The sequence below is a fragment of the Hippoglossus hippoglossus genome, chromosome 22, assembly GCF_009819705.1.
Source record: "Hippoglossus hippoglossus isolate fHipHip1 chromosome 22, fHipHip1.pri, whole genome shotgun sequence".
Classification (NCBI taxonomy): Eukaryota; Metazoa; Chordata; class Actinopteri; order Pleuronectiformes; family Pleuronectidae; genus Hippoglossus; species Hippoglossus hippoglossus.
This window is the reverse complement of record NC_047172.1, coordinates 17,386,430-17,404,930: the sequence shown is the minus strand read 5'-3', so window position 1 is coordinate 17,404,930 and position 18,501 is coordinate 17,386,430. Positions and strand designations below refer to the sequence as shown.

Genomic DNA, 18,501 nt, shown 5'->3' with positions numbered 1-18,501 from the left:
ATAATCAATGTTTTGTACCTTTTACATATAGAATCTGCAAAGTTAAACAATGATAATATGATATTAACATATATAATATTTATAGTAGTGTAATAAATGTAGTAGTGTAAAAATTATGAGGGTTGTCTGAAATGTAGTCGAGTATAAAATAGTTTAAAATGTAAATACTCAAGTACCACTACTCAAAATTGCACCCAGTCAAGACTATAATCAATATTTTTGCAAATTCCAAACCTTAAGTTGAGCAATATCTAATGATATATAGTATTTATAGTAGTGTAATAAATGTGGTGGTGTAAAAAGCATGAAGATTGCCTAAAATGTTGTAGAGTGGAAGTACCCAATAGCTCAAAATATAACTTCTAAAGTACTAGCACCTGAAAAATATTATATTTCTGTAATTTCTGTATGAAAAATACATGATTTGAAACATTTACAAATATTTGCTATTAATGGTGCTGTAATTAATGTTGTGGTGTAAAAATTATTTTAAATGATTATTGTCTCAAATATAGTGGTATAGAAGTATCAAATCGCTAAAAATGTATATATGCTTTATCAGTATCTCAAAATTATATCCAGTAACCACCCTAATCAATATGTTTGTACAGTGTAAATGGGGAATATAAGCACTATTTAATAATATATAGTATTTATAGTTAATAGTGTAATGAATGTAGTATTGTAAAATATGGTTATTGTCGGAAATGTATTCAAGTACTAGTCAAGTATCAAATACCTTAAAATGTAAATACTCATGTACTAGTCATTGCACCCAGTTACCATCATAATATATATTTTTGTATATTCTACATGTTGAATACGTGACCTTGAGCAATATATAGTGATCACTGCTATTTAGGTAAATTACATTTTTTATTATTCAAAGTCTGATTCAAACAACACTGCATTTTTAGACAGTTTTCCAAAAGTAATCTACAGTCAATAAGGCTTCTTATTGGTGCATATTCATAACCAAAATCACACTGCTGGCCAGAAGAAAGTAAACTAAAGGCTTCCTGTTCGATGCCACAGCAAGGGTAGTGGGTTTGTGTCCAGTGTGTGATTTTCACTTGATATTATAAAACAGCCAGAATACATGATGTGTCATTACAGTCCAGAGCTAACTGAGCCAGCCATTCCAGATGATCGTGGAACCAAAGTGTACAACAGGTTTGATACTTTCAATGTGCAACTGGTCCATATTGTATTAGACATTGTAACAGACATTTAACAGACTGTTGAGTCCATGCACGTGATTTGTATGATATTTGGAAATCTCTGAAGCTTACGAAACGAATGATTTTCTTTGGCATCTGAGTGATGCTGGTACCACAATCACAATTAAAAACAACAAAGATGGAGAGAAGGTTTGACAGCATATTGTTCCCTGAAAAAGACTGAGATGTGTGTCAGTGTGTGCATGCGTGGGAAATCTCACTGTCCACTGTTTTCTGAGGGCTTCTGACTATGAATTCCCACCTTACAAACAGGCCGTGGCTCATTGCTGTAATGTTCCAGAGAAACACAGGATAGGTGGTTGACAACTTTCTGAAAAGTGAAGTGAGAGATAGTGTATTGTTCGTGTAGGGGTAGGCATTGGTCAGTCTCTGTGGAGCAGGGTTTGCTAGCTGACTGGCAAACCCTTATTGGTCCTCTTGTCTCGAATGAAGTGCAACATGTCGGACACCAGCTCTTCAAGCCCGAAGGCTGGTGCCCAGCCCCAGTCTCTGCGAGCGTTGGTGTCATCAAACCTTACCGGCCAGCTGTCTGCTGCAAAGTAACAAACATGACCACATTAAACCCATTCATTGTGGTTTACGTGAAGATGATGATATGAACTCCACAATTAATTAAAAAACAAAACAGGATAAAAACCAGAAAAGACAGGGAACCCATGGATCTAGGGGCAGGGCCAGGGGGGCACTGGCCCAAGCTGAAACCTGATTGGTCCCTGAAATGCACCTGTACTGTCAATAGTTGTTTTTTCAATTTTTTTTACAACTTAAACATTTATTTTGTCACTTACACAACTAACAATAATTTGTTAAAGCTTTTATATATTATTATGTAAATCCTATATCCGCCCTTGCATGAGCCCTAAAAATCTTAGAGATTAAATTTTTTCTTACCAGTAATGTTGCTGTTTTTATCATGAAAGTTAAAAGTTTTGATTTTTAATTACAAACCCCAACATGCCGTTGTGATTCTTCAATACCAAAGTACATGTAAAATTCAACCAAAACAGGACATGTCACTTATTAACATCCCTTAATATATTTACATGTAGCTGAATTTGTTTCATTATAGTTTGACATTACCCCAGTCTATATATACTGCATAACTTTATCATCCCATCCAGGATTTGTGTTAAGGTGTTTACCACACGCGTTAAGTCATACCGATGGTCTGGCGGACAGAATCGGGGTTGTAGGTGACCTTGAGGTGGGGGAGATGCTTGCGTATTTCTTGGGCCACCTCTTCCGGAGTGAAACTCATGGCAGCTATGTTGTAGGTACGCAGGGACAGCTGGCACCCCGGAGCCTGCATGAACTCCACTGTGGCACGGTGGCAGTCAGAGATGTGCATCATGGGTAGACGAGTGTCAGGTCGCAAGTAGCACTCGTGGTGACCCGTGCTGAGAGCATCGTGGAAGATTTGAACTGCGTAGTCTGTGAAGAAAGAGGTCAGGGGTGCTTAGTCCATAACATCCAGCTGGCTTTGCTGTACATATACAGTGTATATATACAGTGTATATATATATATATATACAGTATATTCTCAGAGTGTGGTATATGCGGATGTTAAGTTGAGCAATACCTGTGGTTCCTCCTCCAGGAGGACTGTTGACTGATATCACACCTGGGTAACGTAGGCAGCGGAAGTCCAGGCCATATTTATGATGGAGATACTGAAGAATGATTAACATGAATATGAGATCTGAAAAATCAATATATACAATCATGTCATCAAAAGTGTCTCTGTATGTGTATTAGAATAATTTCACCTCCCCCATCAGCTCCCCATGCACTTTGGACACGCCGTAAATGGTTCGAGGTCTTTGGATACAGAGGTCTGGGGCCGGGTCACGTGGAGAAGAGGGGCCAAACGCTCCAATGGTGCTGGGGACAAAGAGGCGCAGGCAGTTCTCCAGTGCCAAGTCCAGCACGTTATGAAGGCCTAGAACATCCAGAGTGGAGTTAAAACACGACAATCTTTCTGAAAATGCGGAACCTGTAAATATCGTGTGCAATCCAGTGGACCTGTGATGTTGATCTTGCGTGCCAAAGCCACATTAGCCTCGCCCACAGCACTGAGCAAAGCACTGTAGTGGATGAGCCAAGTGATTCGATTATTTACAATAATTTCTCTAAGGTGCTTGTAGTCCAACACATCAGCGTATACGAATGGACCTGATGGGAAAAGAGAGGGAAGAGCATTTAAAAGTATTAACAAAGGAAAACAGGACACAAAAAGCCATAAAAACGTATTTATATTTTGCATACCACTGGTGAAAACATGAGGTGGAGGCTTCTTGATGTCTGACAGGATGACGTTCTCTCGTCCATACAGTTTTCTAGACATTAATGAAGAGATGTCAAATTTCAAACTTTTACAAACTTCCATATCTCAGGAATTTATAAATATCTCACCTCAGTGATTGTGCAAGCCCCACACCTAACTGCCCAAGGCCACCTGTACACAGAGACACATTTAATATTTTATCTTTGCAGAAAAAAAAGAATATATGCCTGGGGTTTGGTGTGAAAGTGATATCAATGTTTTTGGCGCACCATGCTTAAGCTGGAGGAAAAAAAAGCATTCATTTGTTCCGAAGCTTTATCATGGGACAAAAAGTGGCAGCAGGCTATTATTCTCACCCACTGCCACTCATGGGTTGGCTCTTTTATGTGACTAGCACTGTCTGCATGCACTCTATTGTGATGAGTCAAAATGGGGTCCTGGTGCTGGTGCACAGTGAAAACAACTCGAACAGACAGAATGGACAGCATGTGTCCGTAGTATTCCACTCATGTCCCTGAATCATATGAAACCTTCCCTCCAGTACTTCCACGTAACCTGTTGTTTGAAACTTAGCATGTGCTTGGATGTGTTTTATGCTGTTCTTGGCTCCCCAGAGATGACTCTGAGCAAGGCATCCTGCCCCGAACTGTAACAGCTCTGTTGCCAACAGAAGCCAAACATTGGTTGCACAGTGAAAGTGGTAGAAAACAATGGCAGCCTCCAGGGCCCAGTGTTTGGGTAGCTAAAGTCCACATTTCCCCGAGTGTCAGAAAGCAGCTGCCATTATTTGCTAAAGATAGACAGATGTGGATTTGTTTAACCTGTGATGAGGACACGAGGGTGTTCCTGAGAAGGTAGCGGGCCGCTGGTCTCCTGACTGTTCCACCTGCTCATTCGCTTGTGCAAAGTGCTGAAGCTGCGACGGGGCAAACTCTGCGCCCTGCTCAGGCAACCTCGGCAAAACATGCCCAGCAGGGCCACAGTGGGCACACTGACCCGCACGCCCGGATGCATGTCCAGCAGCAGTTCTTTAGAAAAGTTAAACAGAATCTCATGAGACCATATTTATCACAGATAAACATCTTAAGATAAAATTATAGACAAGATAATTGTATATAGTATTATATATGGATTATATGTAAAAGATATATTACCTGTGTGCTGAGAAAATCAGAAATCCCACACAGATGATTCTTGATCCAACACCAGCAGTTGCAGTCAATCCAAAACTATTCCACTAAACTAAATCACAAGATAAATGCTGATAAAGAGTTTTTGAGGCATTTAAATGTTAGAGTGAAAAGATCACCAACCCATCCGATTGGTCACCGTTTCAGTTCGCCCAGTGACCACTGGATACATAAGCAGGTGTGGAGAGTCATGCTGGGCTATGTGGTTCTTGTCCACGTTTGTGTAATCACCCGGGCTGGTGGCTCTTGACTGAACGGGACTACAGTCTCCAGCCTGCAAAGCTCCGAGCGGGCAAACATGCTGACTTGCTGTGCACAGGGATTTGTATTGTGAAGAGTGTTTAGCTGAGCTTAACAGGACTGGGAGGTGTGTCCCCTCTATTGATATTATTTATTGGTGAATATATGTCCGAAAATAAATACCTCACTGGAATGATGCAAAACATATGTTAAATTAGAGGTTTGTAAAGCATTAAAATACCTCAAATGACACCAACATTTCATTTTTTCTATAAAAGTTTTATGAAAGAGTAAATAAAATACGAAAACAAATACAATAAAATGGTTGTTAAGAATTCTGAAAAATATTTCCACAGTCAAAAGGCATTGCACATTGTAACATTCATGCTTATTCGGGGGGTTTGTCAGCTGAGCACCAGCTTCCCCCACTCATTGACCAATTTTCTCATTTCCTCCTGAGCCTCTTCCAGGTGCCGAGTCTGTAGGGTCCACCTCAGGAAAAAGCCTAAGGATCAGACGTGAGCTTGAGTCAGCACCAAGACTCCTCAGAGTTAGCAACACATATTCAACACCAGGGAACTCACTGTGATTAAATTAGATGCTACAATATTGAATGAATGTAACTGATTAAGCTAACACACAGTTCAAAAGAATTATGAGCTCTATGGGGATTGTTTAAAATCTTTATTAAAGGGCCCTTAAGGGTCTTTAAGTTTGAGAGCAGGAAAACCACACGCTTGTACTGAGAAATTTTGTTTCTTGGACAGATTTCCTGTGCTTCAGCTTCCAATAGAAGGTCAGGTGTTGTGTTGACAAATTAAATTGTCCTGGAATTGTTTTGGGTGAGTTAGCTGAGTGTGTAAATAATGCCATGGAGGGCAGCGGTACATATGGGACCACCCATACAAGACTCTTAAAGAAGAAAAGCTATAGACAGAAGTAAATTAAAGAAGTAATAATACAAGCGGAGAGGAGAAATCCGAAAGCAGACACAGAAGACACAGAAGCAGTGTGAGCACAAGGGGAAGAAGAGCTGGAGCGCACAAAATCTGTCCAAGCAACAAAATAACTGAGAGCAGGGGCACAGTTTGAGCACAAGCAGAGGAAAGCTCAAGCAGGGGCCACGTGACTGCGAGCGCAGGGTCTTGAGTGAAAGCATTACAAAATCTGAACGTGCTAATAAATCAATAAGTCCTGCTCTCAAACTGAAAGACCACACCCTTTAATAAAGATAGGATTTATTATGTCTGTCAATCAAAGCTCACCTCTCCAGAGCTGCAGGGACTGAGGGTGGACCGAGGGCCAGATTGCCAGCTCAGTGTGCTCGTACAGGGGGTTGGAGTAAGGCTCTCTCTCCTTTGGCCTCAGCAGGGCCTGGAACAAACAGTGAGTCTTCTCCTTCACCTCTAGAGAACACCTGCGGCAAGGAGACATCCGAATCAGGTAACATGAAGCGTGTGAAGACAGCGGTTACTATGACACAGCAGGTTTTGTGTCAGAATATGTGGAGAAGTACAGCTGACCTCTCCTGATCGCTGTTACACAGGAAGGTGCCGTAGTCGGAGGCGTAGGCCTCGGTCGCCAGCCTGAGGAGCAGCGCCTCTGAGAAGCCCAGCGCCAGAGGAAACTGACGCCACAGCTGCCAAACACTGTCCAGCAGCAGCAGGAAGAGCGGGGACTCCTGCTGGAGACGGGCGTGGGAGAAGGCCGAGTGGGCACATCGCTGCTGGAACGGGTGTCCCGCCTGAGACAGGAAACACAAACAGTACGTACAGGGTACATACAAACACACTAATTTCTGCAGTGTCACGTGTCATTTTTCTATTTATTAATTTTCTGCCTTTTTCAACATACATACAAGGGATATTCTCCATCTTGTCCTATGTTCCAAACTGATTGTTTATGACTTCATTTGAGCAGTTAGTGCAAGAGTCACCCTTTTACCCTTTAGCCAGGGCCTCATGTTTACCTTGGGGCACAGAATAGAAATAATTTCATTTTGATCACTTACCTTACAGATCAACTTGTACACTTGCATCGGTGTATTTCAACACTGCAACTGCAATAACCAATAAGCATGAACTGCTTCCCCTCTCCATATGTCTCCTGTGTCTTGAATCTCGATACTCCACATGGACTGATATAAATAAGGTTACTTGGTTATTTGTCCCTTAAAATTATGATAATTCTAGTTCCTCTGTTTTCCACAGTAATGTTACACCCCCACTTCCTGTGCTTAACTGCCTTTCACTGCTTTAGCTCTTAGGTGAATATGATCTGCAACTAAAAAAGGAGGTTTTTACACTGAAAAACATAGTAAATGTTTTTTTTCAAGCTTGAGTAATTGCAGCTGCTTCGTTCCGTCTCAATAAGGCCAACAACAACCAACAAATATGTCAGGTGCTACTTAGATGTCTCACACACACACACACACACACACACACACACACACACACACACACACAGAGAGAGAGACACACACCTGCACCCACTCTCTTTCCAACAGAGTCAGGAAGCCCTCCAGAGTGCGGCAGCTTGGGTCCATGATGAGCTGAGCCAGAGTGCTGATGAGCAAAGTGGAATCTGTCCCTTCAGAGCCATGAACCAGAACTGAATGACCGTCCCTGGACAAAACCAACAGACACACCACAGTCCAGAAACTCTACATGAATATCTTGTTTTCAACAAAATAATAGTAATTGTACTACCCCCCTGCAAATTTGTATTCAAGTCCTTAATGGAAACACATATACAGGTCTGCAAACAGGATATGAATATACACATTAATCCCAGTGTAAACACAGCAGAGGTGTAAGATCATACCTCTCCACACACTCTGCCAGTAGACCAGCAGTTGACAGAGCAGTCTGGACATGTGACAGCCACTTTGAATTCTCCAGCTTACTCAGCCAGCGGTCCATGTTGTGGGACCCGTCACCACAGGCCTCCACCAGCTTGATGAGACTCTCCTGGAGGGCTTTACCCCTGTTTTAAAGGGACAGAGGTTCATTTGATGGGACAGCTCAAAATCATAACATGGTGAAAAGCTTCTACAGTGCGCGCACGCACACACACACACACACACACACACACACACACACACACACACACACACACACACACACACACACACACACACACACACCTTTCCATCTGCTTGTGCAGTCTCTTCCAGCCGCTGTAGCACGATTTGGACTCAAACCCCCCACCCATCATCCGGGCCTGCTGAGCCTGCTGACTAGAGCGGGTGTCAATAATGTAACCTTTGTCTGAGTTGTCAATCACAACCTGGAGGAGGAGCTCGTCTTCCCTGCAGCGCTTCCTATTGGCTCCTGTCAGCGGCTGACTGCTGCGCATGATAACCTGAGAAGTTTTGGTTTCGGTTGGAATTATTTGGCACAATGTGTTTGCACGTGCAGACCAGAGGAGAAACACACAAAAACGTCTCACCATGCCGTTCTTCCTGTGGTAGTAGCAGAGCACAGGGAAGCGTCCTCCCTGTCTGAATTTGGCCACTTTTAGCAGCATGTCATCGTTTATCTCTTTAGGAACGATGACAGCTGGGGGGTAGGTGGGACACACTGAGTATCCTCTGTTCACAGTGCTCAGTCTCCACCTATCCTGCTGCGAACAGAGGAGAGAGAAGGTTGACGAACACCGATCACAGAACACGGATAAATAGCTGCGGTTAGTGGTACGTGGTTGTAAAAACTCATCATATATCACGTTCCTCTGCACATTCTAACTGTTGACGTGTTCAAGGGAGGGGGTTTCACTTCAGACATTTGACCTGAAACTTAATACAATATATAGAAGGTGCACAAGTCTAAACCTGATCTGAAATCAGGTGTAGCTAAAATTACCAAAATACATCATGGTGACCTTTTATGTAAAGCTGATACATTTTCCATTACAAAATACAGACGGAGATATTAAAAAGACGTTTCAAGGTCTTGTTTAAACCTTTTTAGACTCAAGCACCACACATCTTACACATGAGAACACCACAGTCAGAACAACTTTTCAAATAGGGAAGCAGGACCTTCAGAGGAGCACATAAAGGCATAGTTATACTTTGAGTCTCTGTGAATCTCACGGTGCTGAAACTGAGACCCTCACATAAACGTTGTGAAATCACAATGTGTTGTTCCTCCTGTTTTCTAGTCCATATGCTAAGCTAAGGTAACTATTTCCTGGCTTTGGCTTGATATTCAGCGGACAGACCTGATGACGGTATTGAGCTTGTCGTTTAATTCTTGAGAAGAGGTATGAATCATACGGAGCCCTTGAAGTCCCGAAATATGATATTTATTTATCTTGTGCTCACAAGCTAATATCTTGTTTATCTATCATCGTTTGGGAAGTCAGTGGCACTGTTTGAGCCTATGTTTCAAGCCAAATACTTAAGAAATTAACAAACTCTTAAAAGTTATATAAACGCAACTTATAAAAGCAAGATACAAGATAATTATCTTTTTCTCACTAGATATTTATCTTGTTCTCAAAAAACTGCTAAAACAGAAGTCCTAAATGATGACCGATGAACAAGATGAATAAAAAAACATCTTTTGGGACTTTAGTAGAAGTAATTTTTTCAAAAATGTCAAACTATTCATTTAAAACTCCATTTGACAAATCTTAACAGTATATTATGTTTTCTTTAAGAATAACCATGTGTCACAGTTCACAAATTGCAGTTGCAAACTCAACAAAATCGCCCAACTCCCGTGGAAGTGGCTGAAAGGACAAAGACATGCAAGCGTGAATATCTCCCATGTTCTGGGAACAGTGTGCCTATAAAATACATCAACAATGCTGCCCTCATGGTCCACTCCCTTCACCATCGCAACATGCTATTCCCAGAGGAAGATGTCTCTCTGTTAAACACATTCTGGAGTTAAGGGAAAACAAATGAAAACTAAGCGATAAGGATATCCTGAATGTTGACCTCCTTCTTTCATTCATTCCATTTCCCTGGCATTTTCCTGTCATGTGGGTGTTGGACTATTGTTGGGAAAGGTTGCCTGTGAGACTCCGGTGGGTGATTATATATTTTATGCATGTGGTATGACATTTCTACACAGCAGCAGCATTTTTATAAGTACGCGTAGTTCTATTATGTTGGTTACCAGCTCCTTCATTTGACTGTAGTGCTTTTCAGGGGATGAGAGACCCCACGGGTCCTGCAAGCTGAGATCAGGAGGTCTGTAAAAGAAAGGATACATCTCCGACACACAGTCCAGGCCGGACAGGGTCTACAGAGAGTTGGAGAGAAACAGATCATTGTAGGACGTCAAAATAGATGATCAGATTCAAAGCAAAAAGGGCAAAGAGGAAATGTTTGAGGTTTCATTTGGATTATCTGATGACTTGTGACACCTCGATAGAGCGTGCAATGTTGAGACACTGCTCCATGCCTGGGATGTCAAGCTGGAGCACTCGCGCATCTTTGCACTTGATGGTAATCGTCCCTGAGGATCCAGCTATCCTACACACACAAATACACACGTATGAGTCCTGGAAACAAGATGTCCACACTCAACACTCAACAGCAGTGCAGAAAGTATGTGTGGGAGGCAGAGCTTTAGCCTGCTGACAAATTAGTTCACAACCCTTAGTACTCTCTGTTACTGACCAAAGAACTTATCAAGCAGTTACAGCGAAGCTTAGGCTTTCATGAGGTTTAACGGCAACAGACTGTTAAAAGCAAGCAACCCACAGTGTGAGTGTGTGTCTGACAAGAGAGTTGCTGTAATGTTGTTGGCACATTTCCTTCTGCAGCACTTGTGAGCAGTAAGGGCAGCGACAGGGACAACACACTGCAACACAAATGTCCAACCTTTCACTGCGGCCTGCATTAGAGAAGAGGCTGGAATAGCCAAAAAGATTTTCCACACTGGTTTAAAAAAAAGATTTGAGGGATAACATGAATTAGATGTTGGTTGATTCACTGGCACAAAAACTTGTTGTTGATTAGTTATTGTTATTTATCTGTGAAGATGCTCAGTCATACAGGTCATGGTATCACAGGGAGTTGTACAAATAGACTTGATTGTGTTTCTCATTTCATCAAAAAGGCTTCTTCAGATCTGGACACGCTTTGGAAAAGTCTTCAAGAAACCCAAGCAAGTCCAATGTACAAAGGACCTGATGTTGGTTATTGTTGAATGTGACCATGCACAGGTTTCTAAACATCCTCAGAATAAAATAGTCCTAAAACATCCACAAAGCACTTACTAAGAGACTCAATTAAGTAATTCTACGTATATCAAGGGCTTTTTTGCAACGTGGAACCAAATGACCATCTTCTCTACCCTCTATTGTTTTTACATCCGCATACTTGATAAGATGCAGTGATCTCACCTTTTCTCAGTGGCATCGATGTTCCTGAGGAGCAGTAGAACCTGCCGCGATGAGCCTCCCTCCTCCTCTCTGACCGAGAAGAGCAGGTGGTGGCCGGTGACGCACAGGGTGCCTCGGCTCGGCGGGTGCAGGGGCTGCCGAAGCACTACATCCTCCACATTGGCGGTCTTGATGTGCTCAGAAAACTCCATCAGCTCCCCCCAAAAAAACGAGAAACCCAAAGAGCCAAACCTCTCACTGCAGATGGAGCCCTCCGACTTCAAATGACTTCCTCGCCTCTAAGGTCCTGAGAGAATGAAAGAGAAAGCATCCTCCTCCTCTGTGCGCACCGCTTGCTGGGGAGCACTGCAGCTCCTGCACTGTTTGTTTGACGATAAGGAGGCTATGAATAGATTCATGTTTACTTGAACATACTCAACCACGTAATCTATCTGCACCTTTTCAAACTCAGGTGGCGGCAGAGCTCGACACTGATCTGGTGATGTAGGGGGGAAGAAACTAAAGAGTTGCTTGGGTTGAGTAAAAACGGAAGTGCACGTTTCCTGAGAGGCAGCAGCAGCACTGATGTGTCACACACACACACACAAACACACACACACACACACACACAAGCTGGTAAAACGTTGAGAACACTGTGGGGGGAGCAGAGAGGGAGGGGAGCACTGATCGGTTTGCATTATAGTGAATGACCACTAGATGGCAGCAGACGCACATATAGAAAGTTGGTTTGAAACCTTAAATCACGGATCCAGGAAGCAGAACTAGAAACAAACCTTGTAAAAGATTCTTAAAAAAGGAAGAGTTCTGCATTCTGAAGTTAATTTAAATTGTTTAAAGGTTCAGTATGTAAGATTTAGGTGAAAGGGATCAATTGGCAAAAACTGAATATAAAATAATGCTAGTTATGTTTTTACTAGTTTTTCATCTAAATTGTAAGAATGGTTTTCTTTGCCCTTTATATTTACACTTTATATTCACATCAGGAGCGGGTCCTCTCTACGGAGGCCACCATGTTTTACAGTTAAATTTAACACCTTTTGAGTTTTAATGACGACTGAAGGCTACCACAGGTTCTCTGTCATGTTTGGAAGGGGATGGTGAGGTGAGGGGTATTCAGCTGCAACACACAAATCCACCACTAGATGTCACTAAATTCTACACACTAAGTCAATACATACTTTTGTAAACGTACTTTTAATGCCACTACTTTTATTTGACAGTTGTTGCAGAATCAAAGATTCAAATACTTTATTGTCATGTGCATAAATTAATTCTTAACTCCACAATGTTTCTGCCTGGTCAATGATGAAGACAGTTATAACAGTGGTTAAAGGGAATGTGCAAACTCAACTGTGCAAATAGTTGGGCCTCCATATTGTAGTTATTTGCTTTCAAAAATTCAATTAATTATGCATAATATACATAACAGAAACAAATAATTATAAAGTGCAACTCTGTTATAGATTAAACTACAGATGAATGTAATGTAGTTCAAAACAGATCCCTGTCATCGACCAGGGCATTAAAATGCTTCTAACACACATCAACACAGAAATAACATAGGACTCACAGTACTTTCTTTACTTTTCAGTCGTTTTACGAATGATACTTTTATATTCTAATAATAATAATAATCATAATAATAATAAAAATAACAATAATAATAATAGCCTAATACACTTTATCTATATAGCACCTTTTAAAGCACAGTTAAGGCACTTTACAGGTTAAAAGTTACGACTTGTGTGAAAACAAAAGGATTATAAGGTATAAAGTACCTCAAAGTTTAAAAAAAGTAGCCAAACAGATGTTGTGGAATCAGGGAATACCACCGTTTTTACGCACATGTTAACTCAAACATCACAAATAATTGTATTTGCTTTAATTTATGAATTTGTTTAGCATTTTCAGTAAATATGTGACAAAGAGACACGCAGTCTTTGCTGCAAGGTCAAAGAGATCTGGCTTCCTTCCACGAGAAGCCTATAAATGATGCAGCCTGCGCGTCCTGCGGGATGGGCGGTCACTCCCTATAAAGGAGGTGAGGAGGACCTGTTGCGCTCTTATCGCCGAGCTGAGAAACCAAAGAGTGAACTTAACCTGAACTCGACGTGGATTCCCGTGACTTGTGATCTGTCACTGTCTGACACGATGGATTTTAAAGAGTTTGGAGAGGAGTCCTGCGAGGGACGCGCGGAGGATCTGGACAGCGTGAAGGCGCTGACGGAGAAGCTGAAGTTACAGACGCGCAGACCGTCCTATCTGGAGTGGCAGGAGCGCGTCGAGAGCCGACCGTGGAAGGAAAGCTTCCCAGCGGACACGGAAACTGGTAGTCCGGACTCTGCGGGGGGACAGGCCGTCTCCGTGCCTGTACTTTTACGCAATGAGAACTCAGAACTGGTCGTGCGCAACATCTGTGGCTTTGAGACTATTGATGATGCTTTGGAGTTTCTGAGAAAAGAGCTGGTGAGTGATCACTGAACCTGATGATTTTATTTTTACTTTTGTCTGGCTGTTGAGTTCCAATTATTTTAAACCAAAAAAATGATAGCTTTCCTATATCTGTGAAATAGTTCTATAGTGATGTCCTCTCCATGGATGCCAGACCTAAATTCACGGCAAAGCATGAGTGACTTCATGCAGTCCTCAGAACATAAACAAATAGTTTTGAGACAAATGGATGTCTGTTCTCCCTAGGCCCCAGGCAGCTACCCTCATACTGCACACACCAGTGATTAACACCCTTACATAAGAAGATAAAATGTGATTAAATTATAAATAATCCAAACTTCCCCATTCTTGCTGGTCTAATCTGGTCTAACCCCCCCCCCCCCCATAATCTCCAACCTCTTCCCTCCTTCATTCATTCATTCACCCCTGCTCCCTCTTCCTCCTCCTCCTCCTCCTCCTCCTCAGAGAGAGATGCAAGTCCAGGACAACCGCTTGGCCCGCCAGCTCATCAGCCTGCGTGGGGAGATCCACCGGCTGAAGGTGGAGCAGGTGTGTGACCGCCACAAGGAGATGCTGGACGACGCCACGTACGAGCTGGAGGAATGCGGAGAGGAGTCTGACCTGCTGTGTGACATCCCCATGAAGGCCGCCTTCGCCCTGTCCACCCCGCTGAAGCACCTGGGCCTCACCAAGATGAACATCAACTCCAGGCGGTTCTCACTGTGTTGAAAGCTTCCTTAATGTTGCTGAGAATCATCCAGTCCCCTCCCCTGACTCCTCTGAGCTTGTGTAGACACATTATTATCATTATTATTATTATTCTGGCTGTTTCCTCCTCTGAAGGTGTTCTGGTGCCAGAGTGGAGAGAGGCTGCCAGCTACTGCAGGGTGAAAATGAAAGGGACTCATTTGATGTGCACAATGGCTTGATGTGCATGAGTAAGCCTCTGTGTACAGACCTGCAGCGGCACAGTTCCTTAATACTGACACACCTTCCTGCTGGATGGAGCCTGAGCTGCTCTATTGACTGTTGTTTGCACAATGCTACATGAACCAAAGTAGACAAATAAAACCTAGGAGCTGGTATGAAGTGTAAAGGTTACAAAAAACAAGCCATACTGTGATATAGTTTAGATCACTAGGGATATTTTTGACTGAAATAAAAGGTATGAAGGTGGCATTTCTGCTCCAATCTGGTCTTGGCACAGTTAAAAAAAAAACGCTCTCCAGCAACAGTTTTCACTCTAAGCAACATATTCCAGCTGCTGATCCGTCAGTGCACTGTCCATTTACCAGTATTCTCAGAGGAGGCGGGAGGTCACACTCCAGCATTTTTACACCCATTCTTCACACACACTAAAAATATCCCCAATACGCCCACCACTGCAGTGACACAACCCAGGAGGCCACATGTGATGCATTTTGTTTTCCATTACAACGTCCAGATGCTGCAGAGCACAGATTGTAAGCTACGAATGGCTGGACAGTGACCAAATATAGTCTGCATTGAGTTACGCAGTGGGCAAGTTAAATAGTTTATTATATAACAAGTAAGAAGAATAAAATGGTTATTCTTTAGTGATATTTTACTTGTTTATAGTGGTTTTGAATGTAGAAAAACATACTAACATTTTCTTATTGATGTTGTGAAATCATGCTACTGTAAAATTAATGTGTATATGAGACAAATGAGAATAAAAGAAAAATGCCTTAAAATGTAAACTGCCATTCTCTTGCAAATGCAATACAATATTAAACACACTTTACTATGTCTGTCTGTTGTATCTGTGCAATTGTATTATATTGACATACCCATACACTGAAGTTTAAAGCAGCACAATGTAACTTTTACTTAAGAGCAGCGCCCCCTGCAGCCACACGTGGTGACTATTTCCGTTAAGCTCCATGTCCGATGCAACAATTCTTCATTAAAATATGAGACCTATGCCATATATTTTGTTGAGTTATGAACTCCGACAATATTCAAACTCAAAGAAATCACAATTTTTATTCAAGGTACCAGGACGTTTCATTTTGGTTGCCTTTTAATGTACATCATATATTCTTTACCATTTTCTTTCTTCTTCTTCTTCTTCTTCTTCTTCTTCTTCTTCTTCTTCTTCTTCTTCTTCTTCTTCTTCTTCTTCTTCTTCGTTTGGTTTACTGGTGGGTGGCAACCAACTTCAAGGTGCATTGCCACCCAACCCGTTGGTTTGCCTGTCACCGTCGTCAACTCTTATCACCACAAACTATCTTGACATCTTTGTCTGTGTCTTCTGTGTGTGTGTCACTGCTTTTTCACCAGGTGACATTTGTTTTCTTTTTCTTTTTTTCATTTTTGCGTCTGTCGCACGTTATAAGCGTCAACCCCCCACTTGTTTGCAGTGAATTCGGTGGGGGATCCCCTGCTGTGTTCACACATTGACTTCTCCTGGATTTTTAGAAATGGTAGTGACAACATTCCCATGATTCCACACTGCTTCATGACATCATCACACTAGGTTTTTTGTTGTTGTTTTGATTGAGAGACCCCTTGAGGTCAAAGTTAGATATCGTATACAATTAAGGAATTTACCTGTATGTAAAAAACAAAGCGTATCAATCTGTTGACACAAGCTCTGACTGTGTAGTCCCACTCACTGAACTGAAACACAACTGAGCGGTAGATATTCCTCAGGATCCCCAGCTTCCTGAACCAGAAGAGCTGCTGCTGTAACAAATACACCAAACTTTGTTTTTAATGACAGTCTTTTTAACTGATCTACAGATCGGCAGTATTCTTGAACTTGCTGATTTTGGCAATTTAACCTGTGACTATCAGTCAGTTCTGTGTTGATCAGTCTCTGCTCACCAAAGTTACATGGAGCAAGAACAGGTGTTCAGGGTGAAAGCTCCACCATTGTCCCCATTCCAAGTAAGAAAACCATCAAACTAATATGAAATCTGTTATGGTAAAAGGTTGCATCATCTTGCTTTAAAATATACGTCATTATATGGTTGAAAAGTACCAGTTGGGACAGATTCTGTGAATCTGACTGAGCACATTCTACTATGAGTCTTATCTTGGCCAAATGTCACCAGATGCTCCATCAGGTCCTCCTCATGTCATCCAACCTGGGTCCCAGAGCTACCCATGCACAATAGACTCTTCTTTCCCTCCACGAGACTTTCATGACCTGGTGTAATATCCACACATATGAATGGGGCCCTGGAGGGATGTGCAGAACCACAGACATTGTTGAGTGATAATTAGTCGAACAAGAAACCAAATATGCCTTGGCAAGAGTGTGGTCTTTGTGCGAAATGAGAGCACGAGTGGGACTGTTGATATGATCATAATATGGCATACTTCAGGACACGGGTGACCTCATGTGTGACGTTAGACCGTGATAGTGGGAATGAGTATAATATGGAGAACGCATAGAGGCAGAGGTATGACACCTTAAGGCTTTATCCTTAGTGAATGCTGTTACAATAAACAGTGTGGACACTCATCTCTGCCCTGCAGATAGTTTCCCTCGACCCTTTCCCAACAAATACCACATTCCATTATATGAGCAGAAACTGATATCAGAGTGCAAATAAAGCATATTTATCTATCTGATTATTGGGAAACTGTTTGAAGTTGGTAAAGATTGTGTTTAAGTGTATAAGCAAAAGCAGCACACTCGCTCACATAAAAGAGGCCAGCACCTGCATCGTGAAGCAGGATGTGGGAGGGCTGGAAAACTTACTGCATATCGATCGTATCTTATTTTGATTGCGTAACAGAACGTGATTTCCAGCCACATTTGGAAGTTGTGACGCCTGTGGTTAAGAAGGAAAGTAGGAATACCCTTAAAGGCTCAAAAAGTCTCTCACAAACTGAGCTCCATAGATGGCGTAGGTATTTGGCACACCTTTATTTCATCATGCAACTCGGTGTGTCAGCTTTGCTTCTTATTTTCTTGTCGCTCAGCTCAATAAAAAGCTCAGTAACAGACCTTCTTGTCGATGTCAAAAAAGTGAAACCACTTCACCTGTCCTCATGTGTTTATACCGTGTGAGCTCGGGTGGTTTCATTGCAAGTGAGACTTTTTATGGTCGTCTTCTGAGCACATATTTCTGTGCGCTTCCTGTACTGTTGGGACTGACTTCCTGCCGGTGCATGTTCCGTAGAAGCAGCAGCAGCAGCCACTCAACCACAAAAGAGATGCGGTCCACAGCTCAGGGTCGTCTCGGAGGTAGAAAACGCAACAGCTCAGCCAATCTGCGATGCTTATTATTTGATATCTCCTCTCAGGGTCCAATGTGGCCACAGTTTGACCTCCATTAGACAGGAAGCTTTGGTCAAAACAACGATATGTAAAGTCATCCTCTCATTGACATTTGGTCAATGGTTTTTGTGACAAATTTTTTTTTTTCACTTTTGCTTAGGAAGTGAAAAACAGGCCAAAGTCTATTTTTAAATGCTTCACTGACCACACTGACGATACAAACCACAAGTCTGAGAGATGGAAATAGCCTCTGTAGCTGTGTTGTTTTGATTATAAACCGGACTATTCCTAAATTATATGTGATTATAATACTGTTAAGATTAGTTTGGTGTTATTTGAACTCCTCTGTCTTATCAGTCTTATCAAATACTCAATCATGCACAATGATGCAGAGGCCCTGAGAGTTTAACGCATGAAAACATGTGCAAATAGACTCCACGTGTAATGTAAGTTACAGTGTATTGACCTCTCAGGGCC

At 42.1% G+C, this 18,501-nt stretch overlaps 4 protein-coding genes across 7 annotated transcripts in view; 2 read left to right on the top strand and 2 right to left on the bottom strand.

The window, feature by feature from the left end:
- Positions 1–723: 723 nt before the first annotated feature.
- tdh2 (L-threonine dehydrogenase 2) lies at positions 724–5,193 on the bottom strand. Of its 3 annotated transcripts, XM_034577164.1 has the most exons (8): positions 4,347–5,095; positions 3,654–3,696; positions 3,507–3,577; positions 3,264–3,413; positions 3,008–3,180; positions 2,821–2,911; positions 2,403–2,672; positions 724–1,773 (listed from the first exon to the last, which is right to left on the bottom strand). In XM_034577164.1, exons 1-8 carry the CDS (start codon positions 4,537–4,539, stop codon positions 1,628–1,630), a joined length of 1,137 nt encoding a protein of 378 aa, XP_034433055.1. In that variant the 5' UTR covers positions 4,540–5,095; the 3' UTR covers positions 724–1,627. The 3 variants fall into 3 exon arrangements, with proteins under 3 accessions (XP_034433055.1, XP_034433053.1, XP_034433054.1); XM_034577162.1 differs by having other exon boundaries at positions 3,264–3,577; positions 4,347–5,193; XM_034577163.1 differs by having other exon boundaries at positions 724–1,770; positions 3,264–3,577.
- Positions 5,194–5,222: 29 nt separating this feature from the next.
- Positions 5,223–11,863, bottom strand: zgc:154055 (uncharacterized protein LOC556036 homolog). 2 transcript variants are annotated; one of them, XM_034577156.1, is made up of 11 exons: positions 11,319–11,863; positions 10,795–10,851; positions 10,335–10,443; positions 10,085–10,210; positions 8,406–8,579; positions 8,101–8,318; positions 7,779–7,940; positions 7,438–7,579; positions 6,479–6,699; positions 6,221–6,372; positions 5,223–5,460 (listed from the first exon to the last, which is right to left on the bottom strand). In XM_034577156.1, exons 1-11 carry the CDS (start codon positions 11,507–11,509, stop codon positions 5,360–5,362), a joined length of 1,653 nt encoding a protein of 550 aa, XP_034433047.1. In that variant the 5' UTR covers positions 11,510–11,863; the 3' UTR covers positions 5,223–5,359. The 2 variants fall into 2 exon arrangements, with proteins under 2 accessions (XP_034433047.1, XP_034433048.1); XM_034577157.1 differs by lacking the exon at positions 10,795–10,851 and having other exon boundaries at positions 11,319–11,862.
- LOC117756595 (probable histone deacetylase 1-B) overlaps positions 10,676–18,501 on the top strand; it is a 28,102-nt gene continuing 20,276 nt past the window's right edge. Inside the window, exons 1-2 of the mRNA XM_034577161.1 lie at positions 10,676–10,687; positions 11,872–11,875. The gene's annotated coding sequence lies outside the window, so the exon portion shown is untranslated. The remainder of the gene's footprint in view (positions 10,688–11,871; positions 11,876–18,501) is intronic.
- fam167b (family with sequence similarity 167 member B) lies at positions 13,338–15,484 on the top strand. The gene is made up of 2 exons (XM_034577166.1): positions 13,338–13,784; positions 14,235–15,484. The coding sequence occupies exons 1-2, from the start codon at positions 13,470–13,472 to the stop codon at positions 14,496–14,498; spliced, it is 579 nt and encodes a 192-aa protein (XP_034433057.1). The 5' UTR covers positions 13,338–13,469; the 3' UTR covers positions 14,499–15,484.